Source organism: Ophidiomyces ophidiicola (assembly GCF_022830035.1).
Source record: "Ophidiomyces ophidiicola strain CBS 122913 chromosome Unknown scaffold_43, whole genome shotgun sequence".
In the NCBI taxonomy this organism is placed as follows: Eukaryota; Fungi; Ascomycota; class Eurotiomycetes; order Onygenales; family Onygenaceae; genus Ophidiomyces; species Ophidiomyces ophidiicola.
Genome location: NW_026054683.1, coordinates 107734 through 118881, shown reverse-complemented (window position 1 = coordinate 118881; position 11148 = coordinate 107734). Strand labels below are relative to the sequence as shown.

The window sequence follows — 11148 nt, the reverse complement described above, 5'->3', positions numbered from 1 at the left end:
CTGCCTGTTTATACGAGTGGAATCTCCCATGTGCGCGTCATTAATCTACGGCTAGAACCCCAGAGTCTGGTACCCGTCATCCCTGAGATTAATTCTAGATGGATCTTGTCTCACGGACCTATGTAAAAAGCGTCGAGGCGCACCATTGTATATAAGCCAAACGACGGTGCTCTTCTGCGGCCCTTCCTCCAACTCCTAGGAAAACTCAAAAAAAGACTGCCCTACATGCTGAGCTTGAAGCCGCCAGGCTGCAATTCTTCAAAAACCTTCCGTGGGTCATACATTGTCTGCGCTCGTCGCAATTTTCTTACATTCTCTGCACCATAGCTGGTTATGGGCTTCTGATACGGCGCCGCATAATTCATATACTCAAAGTGATGCAAGAGTCCCCTTGTTGATGCCCATTCTCCGGTGCGATCCAAGAGCCGTCTAATTGCCGACAGAACCGGTTTGTCATCCGCAGCTGAGGCCCACTGGAAGCAAATGTTGACCACTATTCATCGAGTCAGCAGCTGATAAACTCCAAGCGATAGAGATTATGGAGTTGAAACACATACCAATGAGAGGCCCATCACTTGAGCTGAGACCAAGTGCATTGCCACCACGTTTCTGAAACTGGGAGCTTACTGTTTTTGGGACAGGCTGGAAAGCAACTGCTGGAAGGAAGCCTTCAGGCTGAGAAATGCTCCCTTGAATGGTTTTGACCTCCTCCATGAAGATGTCCACCATATAGTTTTGCAACTCTGCACTGTTCCTGTATGTTGCTGTTGTAAATTGCTGGCGGAAGCCCGACGGCGTACTTTGGCCTACCTCAAGTGTCAGGTTTCGGATGGTCGTGATACGAGTTGTATCCCGCAATGGTTTGAATTTGAGAAGGTCCTTGAAATTCAATTCAAGGGCAGAGGGGGTTTGGGGCTTCGCGTTACTCATGATCAGCGTGGCGAGGAAGCTACCATTATGGGCCAGGACGCCGTTGATAATAGAGAAATCTCTATCCGGTGGGTTTTCGTTGTATGAGGTAAGTCCACGATTGATAGCATCTTTGGTGGTTTCGACGGGATACACACGAAACCCACCCCACACCTGACCAACCGGGTAGGTTTCGAATTCGAATTGGAGGACGACCCCAAAGTTATTCCCACCACCTCGCAGTGCAAAATAAAGATACGGATGGGAGTGCTGATCTACTTCCAAAATTTGACCATCTGCCATCATTACCTAACTGCTTGTCAGTGCACACAATCTTCGCAGCCAGCAGGCGTTGGCCGTCATGGCTGACCTTAAATTTCAACACTGAGTCGCACGCAAGTCCTGAATAACCGGAGATATAAGAGACACCGCCTATTTAAGCTAGTCAGATACAAACACTCTCTCAGCAAGCCTAGATTAAAACATACCGCCAAGTGTCAGACCTCCAACGCCGACACCAGAAGAACGGCCTCCAGCTACTGTCACCTGGTGAGGGTCAAGCTGTTGGAAGACTTCAGCCCACTTAGCACCAGTCCCAATGGTGGCAACCTTCTTGTCAGCTGATAGGGAGATCTTATTGAAGGCCCGGAGATCAATTGAAACCCCCTGAATACTGTTGGAGGCACCAGGAACATCTGAATGGCCTCCAGAACGAAGGGCAAAGGGACAGCGTGCTACTTGTGATAGAATAAGCGCGACGGCTACTGAATGGGTGTTCTTTGCTGCTAGAAAGCAAGCAGGAGACACAGATGACTGCTGTTGCGCCCAATAGCTGTTCTTGCTATCACTATACGGGGAAGAGCCAGGGAAGTATACATCAGATGGCATGGAAAACCGGAGAGCATTGCACTGTGGTTTCAGATTAGAAAACCCCGACGCTAAAATTGCCCAGTAGATGTGTATATACATACCACGGCAGTACAGGCCCTGGTTGGGTTCTGCCTCTTCTGCTTGGGAGACAGAAACTGCTTCACCACATTTTCCAGGCCCAGCGCCTTGATCGAGTCGTCGAGCGTGCGAGGGACGTAGCCCTGAGACCCGGTACTAGGCGCAGCCGTCACAACAGCTGTAGGCAGCAGCCATACTAACAAAGTCCTGGACAGCAACATCTGTGATCTCACTGGAATACCACCACCCTTCTTAAGAGTTCCGCAAGCGCAGTGCAGGCATCGGCAGCCGACATGGGGGGGACGGACTGTTATATAGGGACCCTCCGTTTACCGAAGCTTCGGGGCACAAGTCAGAGAGCGAGGCATTATTATGATTGCTTCGGCGGCCGGCTATGGCAAGACTCGGGGAAGGGATTCTAGCAACGGCTCCGATGCCATGCGGCTAGTATTCTGAGTTAGCGTATGGAGTAACTAATCCGTGATCGCAAACCGGGGGTGCGATACAACGGTCGGCCAGTCAGGCAAAGCGATGGACGCTCGCCAGGCTGTGGTGCCTTCAGAAAATTCCTGGCGTCCCACAGGGGGACCCGCCCTTCATCCAGCAAACCATCATCCGGGCGGAATTCGTCGCGTGGCGCCTGGAGGCACTGCAGGTCAAACCCTATGGCTTTGTTGAGCGGAATTCGGGTCGAAAAAGCCTCATTATGATTCCCCGCTAAGAGGGCACCTCGCCATAACTACTCGCCGATCGCTTCTCGCGGCAAAGGAAGCCGGGCATGCGAGAACGCAGCAGCAGCATCAGCAGCAACAGGTTTGACAGTCCTGGGCGATGAGATGTGGATCGACGGGCCGTACGGAGTACTGAGGTCGTTAGTTCACAAACTGACTAACTACCTAACTATGCAAGGGCATGCCGCGCAAGCCAGCATGAGAACCAGTGAATTGGCTGGGCATGCATGGTCAGTTGGTTGCTCCGTATCCGTCTGTAGCCAGTTCCGTTGACAGTTGTTGTTGTTCTCGTTCTCCATCATTATTTGATGGCCGGCGACTAGCTAGTTAGTTAAACCAAGGTAACTATCCCGACGTTGATGAACAAATCAGTTGTGTTTTCTAGTATTTATTAAGTTCTTCCGCATCCATGTTCCTGTTGCTCACGCTTGGGCACACATGCCCAGCAATCAGGGGAGAAAATTTGATCCTTCGGCTTCCTCTGCAAGTCCTGCTGTCGGTCGCATTTGTACGCGGCAATCCCACTTCCCTGTAGGACAACCAAAGTGCTTATCTTGCACAAAAATACTCACAAACATGCGATTCGCAGGGCTGGGAAGCTGAAAATAAGCTACATATACATACACACTCCGTCCGGAGTACACATTCAAGTTTCCCGGCCGATGAACTAGAAAAAAGAAAAAGGAAATGGGAGCGAAAAGCTTAGGGAATTCCGAGCTGATGTTGTTTTTGCGGTGAGATCGCCGGTTCGATGTGGATCTTAGGCGACAAGGATGTTAGCTATATCTGTATCTTTACCTCACAGCAAATCGCACACTAGAAGCATACCTGGTGTTGAGTAGTGATTATAACTCCATCCTCGGGTGTCAGATTATCCTGAGATGACGGGGATGGCTGAGCACCGCCGTAGACTGTCGCTACATGTCGGCCATCATTACTACAGTCGTAGGGCTGCATCTGGATTGAATGGAAATTTCGGCTGTTTGCCCACGCGCTCTTGCTGCTCACGTAGTCCGCATGGGTGGAATGTGATGTCTTGCGCACAAAACGAAACGAAGGAAAGGCGCCAACGCAGATTGCTACCCAAGAGTGAATATTTAAACCCTAGTGGGAGGATTATGAGTTTGGCTGGGGGGATGCTGCCGGGAAACTCACCCGTCGTCGCTTCTATCGAACCCCAGAGAATCAACCATAAAGAGTTGGGAGTTGTGGCTTTTTTCTTCTCAGTGATCTCGATCACTCGTACTACGGAAGCGATTATGCAGAGAATTCCAATGGAGATCATGGCGGCAACTGCAAGCTTTCGCTTCAGGGACATCTGCAGTCCCCATATAAGGCGTAAAGGAAGGATCATAACTACATTGTTAATACAGGGGATTAACGATATATAAATTGTCACTCACTTAGTACATTCGTAACAACGTCACACGCAAAGGAACCGTACATGCTTAGGTCCCGAGTAAGAGCGTCAGACGGTCTTGAGCAGAAAACTAGACCCATATGTATAAGTGAACAGCACTGGCAAAATCTATTGGGTAGGAAACGGACGAACATTTTAGGTTCTTTTTGATATTGGCCACGCCTCCACAAGATGTGAGCGTAGCAATGAAGGAGAAGACGAATGTGATAATTGTAAAAATCAAAATGGCCATCCAGAACTTCAGTTGAAGTGGCAATCCGATCATCATGCGGCGATAGAGCACAAGTAGTGCAAACTTGACAGACCAAAGTAAGAACCAGAACACCGTAGAAGCCGAATACATGTAGATTATGAACCTTTCGATGTCTTCGGGCATGGTTGGATATGGCTTGTGGACGCCGGCGCGGATAGCGTTAAGATGGTATATCAGGGGGACTATTGCCAGGTAAATGGACTCGTAGATGAGGTAAAACAGGAAGGCTGCCAGCATAAACCCGCACTCCAGCTCTTTTATTCGGCCATACTTCCATCGTATAAATGCGGCGGACAGGAAAACAACACTGGCAATGGTCACGAGCACTATGACAATGACGAAGAGCTTGGACTGCTTAATGATAGCCTCGTATGTGTTGCTGATCTGAAGTTTTCTGTCCATGCTTTAAACTAATACAGCGGAAGGTTTGCAGTACTCAACGCATGCTGTCCTAAAAGAAGGAACATCGACACTGGAGAGAAGCAGCCCCAACAAGAAGTTTTCAAGGGCAGAGTCAGACAAGCGGAAGTCACCGATGGCGACGTAAGAGTCCAGCTACTTTGGACAACATGCTAAAGTATAATCGGAGGCGTGGGCCCGGTCCCTTTCCTGGGTGTTCGCTGGCTTCGATCGGTCCAGCATACAAGGGCTCGGGCGTGTTTGCAAGTTGCCGGGCTTCGAGGGCGGAAACGTCGTCGTTATTGCGTGCCCGCGCCGGAACTGCCGTGCCGCGTCCTGTGTCTGTAACTAGTAGTAGATAAGTGGCCAGTAGTGTGGAGGTGCTGATCTTTCATCAAGTTGCCGCTCCACAAATTCGCCGCCTGGACTCCGTAGCGGACGCCGGCTGAGTGTGCCGTGCACAGGGGAGGCAGCGAGGTAAGAGGGCCAGCCATGGAAACTCGCTGTTCGCGAGGCCCCATTATTAGCTAGTTGCATATGAAGTCCGGTCGTGAAGACTTCTTCCGTGGGCAGACAATAATAATACCCTGTTACCACCTGCAATAACGGCCCCCCAAACGAAGGAAGCGGGAAGGACAGACTCGATATTGCAGACTCCACCGCGCAGGACGGTGGGTATGCCGGTGCAGAGAGCGAAAGCCGACAGCAAGGTAGGCAGAGCGGCGTATCAGGATGGATGGATGGATGGATGTATATATGCAGGCCTGTCCGACAACTGTCGCAGCCGTGGGCATTGCGCTGGCTCTGTCTCTGTCTCGGGCATCACCAGCCTGCTAGTGTCGCGGGAGGACAGGGCGGCCCGGTGGCAGCTGGGTGGAGGCTGGGTGAACGGCCCAGAGCATAGTTATTCCAATAAATTAATTCACGGACAACCGCAGGCGGGGCAGCGGGAGCTGGGATGCAGCATAGCCGTGGGCGAGCAGCACAGCGAGGCCGCACACAGCAACAGGCCTGCAGGCGCGCTGTCAAGAGTCTGTACTCCGTACCTGCATGGGTAACTAGTAAGTTAGTTAACTAGTTAGCTGACCAGCGATTTAGCTATGGCGGATCCGGGACGCGCTGGGAGCCAGCACGAAGGACGGCCGGCTTTGTCCCTGTCCCAGGGGATGCGGTGGAAGCAGAAACAATAATAATAATCGGATCCATTTAAATCCACGTAGGATTCCGTCGGCAGCTCTCTAACTAACTACCCTCCGCGCCGTGCATAGCGCAAACTCTGGTCCGCCGTCAACCACCTAACTAGTCAACTAACTAGCGCATGCATGCTCGACCACGGCGGCACAGCAGCTATGCGCCCCGGAAGCCTCGTCGAGCGCCTGACTGGCCGTGCTTCGAGCAATGCTGGTGCGTCGTCTGCCCGTGGCCGGTGGCCGTTTATTGACTAGTTAGCTAACTACATACCTGACTGACTGACTGACTGGCCAGAACAACCGCCCGTGATCTCCAGCCATGCGGCCGTTGCGCTCTCCGTGAGTAACTCGTCTTTGGCCTCCTTCGCCTTCTCTCCCTGTCGAGCGCCCCAAGGCCACTGTTGACGCCTGCTAGGTTCTCTGCACTCTGCTCTACGTCGTGCCGCTGTACCTCTCGCCGACCAGCCGGCCGTCTCCCACCTTGAGTCGCGATGCTCCCTCTGTGATCAAATATCGCGTACGGGCTGTCATGGCCTCGTGCTTCATCTGCAGTGCTACCGCACTTCTTTGGATTGCGTCCACCGCCCGTGCCACCTATCTTGACGCCCTTCAGCTGCTTGGCTGGTGGCCAATCAGCTACGCTGACATCCTTCGATCGCTTCTCCTCACCTCCCTCCTTTTTATGGGCCTGTTGTTCGAGCGAGGGATTGCGGAGGGAGAATGGAGGAACTGGGTTCGGCTTTCGTACTGGATCGAGTCTCTTGGGGACTGGGTTGGATGGCGGAATTACGTGGCTGTATGTGTGCAACTGCGGTCTCCTCTTGCGCTTGAAACCACTCACCCCCATACGCTGAGCAGGGCCCCATTACCGAGGAAGTGATTTTCCGCTCGATTATTGTCACTCTGCACTTGCTGGCCAATGTTTCCCCCGCGCGCATAGTCTTTGTCTCCCCTCTCTATTTCGGCATTGCTCACGTCCATCACTTCTATGAGTTCAAATTAACGCACGCATACACCCCTCTGGGCCCGATAATTTTTCGCACAGTCTTCCAGTTCATCTACACCACGATTTTTGGCTGGTATGCGACTTTCTTGTACCTTCGCACGGGCTCCCTTTACGCTGCCATCCTTGTCCACGCTTTCTGCAACTGCTGTGGCCTTCCGCGGCTCTGGGGGCGAGTGCAGGTCGAGATGCCGATTCAGGTTGTCATAAGAGGCAAGGAAGACGGGCAAACGCCTTCGGAACGAATAGAATACAAGCAGCTCGGGGTCTCTTGGACCGTTGCGTACTATGGGATCTTACTCGTTGGCACCGTTGCGTTTTGGCGCCAACTCTGGCCGTGGACGGATTCTCCTTTAGCCCTGGTATTCTTTCCCCAGTCTCGGTGATTTGGTATGAATCAAGTAGCGGTACGGGGCATATGTACAGATATACGTCCATAGGGCGTTACCCCCGCTGACGTGTATTTTATCACTCCCCCTGTAGCCGTAGGGCCGATGGTTATCCCTGGCTTCCCAAACTCTAAAATTGGGTATTCTAGTAGACCCTAAATTGAACGAGCACGTACGGAGTTCGGTGCGATTGAAATCAGTGCCATACTGCACTTTCTTGTGATATATTCGCGTGTTGTCGCAACAGCTTCCGCCCCAATTCTCCTTGCCGTCACGCGGCGGGCCAAGCGCCCGCCCCCAAGCAACTCGATCCCACACGGCCACGATGATCAGAAGAGCGCGTTTTTCTACGCCTACATTTACCCCCGGCTTTGCTGTTTACTCTACATCGCGGCGCATAAAGATTCCACCCCAATTTCCCGTCACGTCGTCATGCCCCGAACCAACGTGTCCGTGTGCCGAAACACCGGCCGGCCTGGATATCGATCACGAACAGAATCTCCACGGAACAATGGCGTCTTATTCCCAGCATCTATTAATTGCAACAGGGCAGCCCGACTGGAAAAGCCGGATTGAAGAAGATGGTCCGGACCAGAGCTGGGGAATACTGGCGAGGAGGTTGAAAAAGCTCCTTGGAAGAGGCGGGAAATACTCCGATGTAAGTCGGCGTAGCCAAACCCAGAGTACAACTGGGCGCGATGATTACCTCTAACGCGAAGTCACTGGTGTTAACTAACAAGAAGTACAGCCATATAATAATATCTTGATTACAAATTCCTCATTCAAGCCTCAGACCTCTGATATGATGACTGCTTCCGCGTTTCTGTTCCCCGGCTTTCAGTATCTGCCCGAAATACCTCTTGACGAGACCGACCTAGATACCTTTGTAAGAGCATACCTATTGCCGCTCGATATCCATCGAGCACACGATATATTATCTCCCGAAAAACAAGAGAGCATGAGACGTGCTCCCGAACTACAGTCGACCTTCACCAACGTTGTTAAACTGACCAGCTCTCCTACCATACTCATCTGCGGCCACGGACATAGAGATCGGCGATGTGGAATAATGGGTTCGCTTCTGCAAGCCGAATTTCGTCGAGTATTAAGGCACTGTGGTTTCTCGGTTGACCCGGATAGGGTTGACGGTGCAGGCCATGCGAATGTGGAGTTAATAAGCCATATAGGAGGGCACAAGTACGCCGGAAATGTAATCATCTACGTTCCGCCTTCTATGGGCTCATCATTAGGAGCACCAAGCGCCCTGGCAGGGAAAGGGATCTGGTATGGTCGGGTAGAGCCGAAACACGTGGAAGGAATCGTGAAGGAAACTATATTGAATGGCCGTGTAATTATAGACCACTTCCGCGGAGGCATCGATGAGAACGGCATCCTGCGCCTATGACATCGAGTTTCGAGTTGACAAGGCCAGATTGGTTCATTTGTTGTATGGAGTACGGAGTAACTGGGGGACGTCACTCCTTTTGTCGCGTTTTAGTTTTTTTGTTAGTCTGGTGTCCATCACACCAAACACAAAATCTCTCGATTCCCTGAGCTCATCCCAATGCTCACCTCTACCAAAAATAGCCTGCGGCCAAATCTCTACGATGGTCAGAGCATATAAGTTTGTGCCGTACGCCCGTTGGGCGTACACCATGATTTTTTTTCTTTCTCTAATGCCCTCTCCTTTGACCCCTCCTTATTAATCAGCCCTCCTTCATCTTATCTTTTTACCACCATGGGTCCTGTCAAACGCAAGGCTCCAGCTCAGAGGAGTCGTACACACTGGATGGATATGGTCAATAGAGAAAGAGTCCCACCAAAGCCAGATCTCAAGGAGTCAAGCAAGCAGACAATGAGAGTCATGGAAAAGAACTTCATTAAGTACATCCCCCCTGACCTACTTTCTGCTTGAAGCCTACTTACCTTGACAGGTTCGCTCAAGAATTAGATCCACCTGACCCACGTCACTGGCTCGTAAACCTGAACTTGAACGTTGTCGAAACGTTTCTACGATGGTACCTTGAAATTCACAATGTTGTATCTTTAAACGGCTTCCTTGTCAGAGTTCAATACTGGAGAATCTACTATTGCTATGAGACGAACCATGACTTTCCCTACACGCTGAAGCGAGAAACAAAGAATGCATGTGCTCAAACCCCATTTTGCAGATCATCACTAACACTCCTTCCAGTTAATCTGTGGCACACTCAAGGAAACGACCTTCAAGAGACAATGAGATTTCAGCTGCCAATCAATGCAGACAGCCTTCTGAGCAACCTGTACTTTGACCTTACTATCTCAGATGTGTGGTTTCCAACAGAACAGCAAAGAAGACAGCATGAGACTGTGCATAAGATGATGACTGCCACAAGTGCGCAGCCAGGGACTCTGCTTGTGAGCTCTGGGTACTGCAGGAAGGGAAAGGATGGGCTTGAACGGAGGTCCGGGTGGTACTTATATACGGAAGCGAATAACACACTACCCCGAATAATGAGGGATAGGAAAGAGACCACTTCGCAGTGGAACCAATGAGTTTTAGCAAGAATTTCAAGTTCTGGCAGGGTATCCTCGGAAACGAGAAGTTTTCGCGAAGATGGTCAATATGGAAAGTAGTAACCCCTCGTTGGTGATGGATGGTTGTGACGTGTCATTCCGAAAGGTATCCTGGCACCGAATTAGCAGCAGCATTTCGGGGAGTCGTGTTGCATATACGACACTGCTACACGCCCCAGTCGCTACAATCGCGGGGTCAGAGCCTATCGCACGGACCCTCCTGGCTCCTCTTGTCATGAGGCACTGAGTAAGTGGAAACAGTCCAGACTTCGCGGGTTCATGCAAGTCTCTCAATTTGGCGTTCCAATTCAGCAAGGGAGGTGAGACTCAAAAGAATTCAGTGAGGAAAAGTCCAAATATAAAAGGCCTTGCGTGCCTCATGATTCTGAGAGCGTGGCTATTGTGTTGAAGCAGTTACCTGGGTCGCCACGTCTCCCCAGACTATACGGTAGCCGTCTGCTCACTTGTAAGGAGGTCCGACTGCACCTTTGAATTGGGCTGACCTGGAGCATAGATCCGAACAAGAAACTACTGTTAGCACTACTCCATATCTCCTGCGGAGTTAGGTGAGAATCCGTACCAGAAGGCACTTGTGAGGTCTCTAGCAGGTACTTATGTTCACTCTGGAATAGGATTTGAGATGGCGCTCGTCGACTACACTTCATACGTGCCTGGGCTGTTCGATCGTGCAGTGCAAGGCAATATAGTTCAACTTCAAAACTTTATGAATGAGTTTATCTTGAAGATTTTGTCGGAAACGGATTACAACACTGAGCTGGCCTGGGCGATACCGATGCAAGAAGATGTCGCCGAACATGCCCGATACTTCATCATACTACGCGACGCAAAACCGATTTCTTATGGGGCAGTGTCGACGAGAGAGACCAATGATGCCATGAAGAGAGAAGTTGCTTGTCGATTTAACCAGAAAGCCCTTGTGCCTCTGAAACGTGATGGCGGGTACATATCCGTCACTGCTAAAGAAGACAAGGCTTTGAAAGTCGAATTTGCTATAGTATATCGGGCTGAGCAAGGTGACCCTCGCGTCGACCCTGTGCTGGACGGGCCTGGTATGAGTACTATCGAACTAAAAGAGGAGGATAGCGAAATTGTTAGGGTTGAGAAGGAGAAGTCTTTCCGGGCTTTCCTTTTTGAGACCATCCAAGATCTACCTGTTCCTGAATAAATTAGTCAGATATCTTGATGCTACAACCGAATATTTGTTGGTCTCACATGGTGTGCTAGTACCTATTTATTTCCTCCTCTAGTCAATCAATAAAAAAAATCCCAAGCCTTGAACAAGGCTGGATGCCCACTATCTTGCTGGTTATATGTGTGTGTGTGCTTGTT

At 50.8% G+C, this 11148-nt stretch overlaps 6 protein-coding genes across 6 annotated transcripts; 4 read left to right on the top strand and 2 right to left on the bottom strand.

Moving 5' to 3' along the window:
• Window positions 1–221: 221 nt before the first annotated feature.
• On the bottom strand, window positions 222–2078 carry LOZ57_006483 (uncharacterized protein; the record flags this gene model as incomplete). Its single annotated transcript, XM_049255501.1, has 5 exons — window positions 222–493; window positions 558–1218; window positions 1280–1341; window positions 1398–1818; window positions 1881–2078. The coding sequence occupies 5 exons, from the start codon at window positions 2076–2078 to the stop codon at window positions 222–224; spliced, it is 1614 nt and encodes a 537-aa protein (XP_049105566.1).
• Window positions 2079–3290: 1212 nt separating this feature from the next.
• On the bottom strand, window positions 3291–4663 carry LOZ57_006482 (uncharacterized protein; the record flags this gene model as incomplete). Its single annotated transcript, XM_049255500.1, has 5 exons — window positions 3291–3347; window positions 3417–3667; window positions 3744–3944; window positions 3992–4078; window positions 4141–4663. The coding sequence occupies 5 exons, from the start codon at window positions 4661–4663 to the stop codon at window positions 3291–3293; spliced, it is 1119 nt and encodes a 372-aa protein (XP_049105565.1).
• Window positions 4664–6009: 1346 nt separating this feature from the next.
• Window positions 6010–7239, top strand: RCE1 (CAAX prenyl protease; the record flags this gene model as incomplete). Its single annotated transcript, XM_049255499.1, has 4 exons — window positions 6010–6064; window positions 6146–6189; window positions 6266–6646; window positions 6709–7239. 4 exons carry the CDS (start codon window positions 6010–6012, stop codon window positions 7237–7239), a joined length of 1011 nt encoding a protein of 336 aa, XP_049105564.1.
• A 328-nt stretch (window positions 7240–7567) lies between these two features.
• Window positions 7568–8647, top strand: LOZ57_006480 (uncharacterized protein; the record flags this gene model as incomplete). The annotated part of the gene is made up of 2 exons (XM_049255498.1): window positions 7568–7900; window positions 7991–8647. 2 exons carry the CDS (start codon window positions 7568–7570, stop codon window positions 8645–8647), a joined length of 990 nt encoding a protein of 329 aa, XP_049105563.1.
• A 333-nt stretch (window positions 8648–8980) lies between these two features.
• Window positions 8981–9777, top strand: LOZ57_006479 (uncharacterized protein; the record flags this gene model as incomplete). Its single annotated transcript, XM_049255497.1, has 2 exons — window positions 8981–9126; window positions 9177–9777. The coding sequence occupies 2 exons, from the start codon at window positions 8981–8983 to the stop codon at window positions 9775–9777; spliced, it is 747 nt and encodes a 248-aa protein (XP_049105562.1).
• A 300-nt stretch (window positions 9778–10077) lies between these two features.
• Window positions 10078–10984, top strand: LOZ57_006478 (uncharacterized protein; the record flags this gene model as incomplete). The annotated part of the gene is made up of 2 exons (XM_049255496.1): window positions 10078–10083; window positions 10337–10984. 2 exons carry the CDS (start codon window positions 10078–10080, stop codon window positions 10982–10984), a joined length of 654 nt encoding a protein of 217 aa, XP_049105561.1.
• Window positions 10985–11148: the final 164 nt, after the last annotated feature.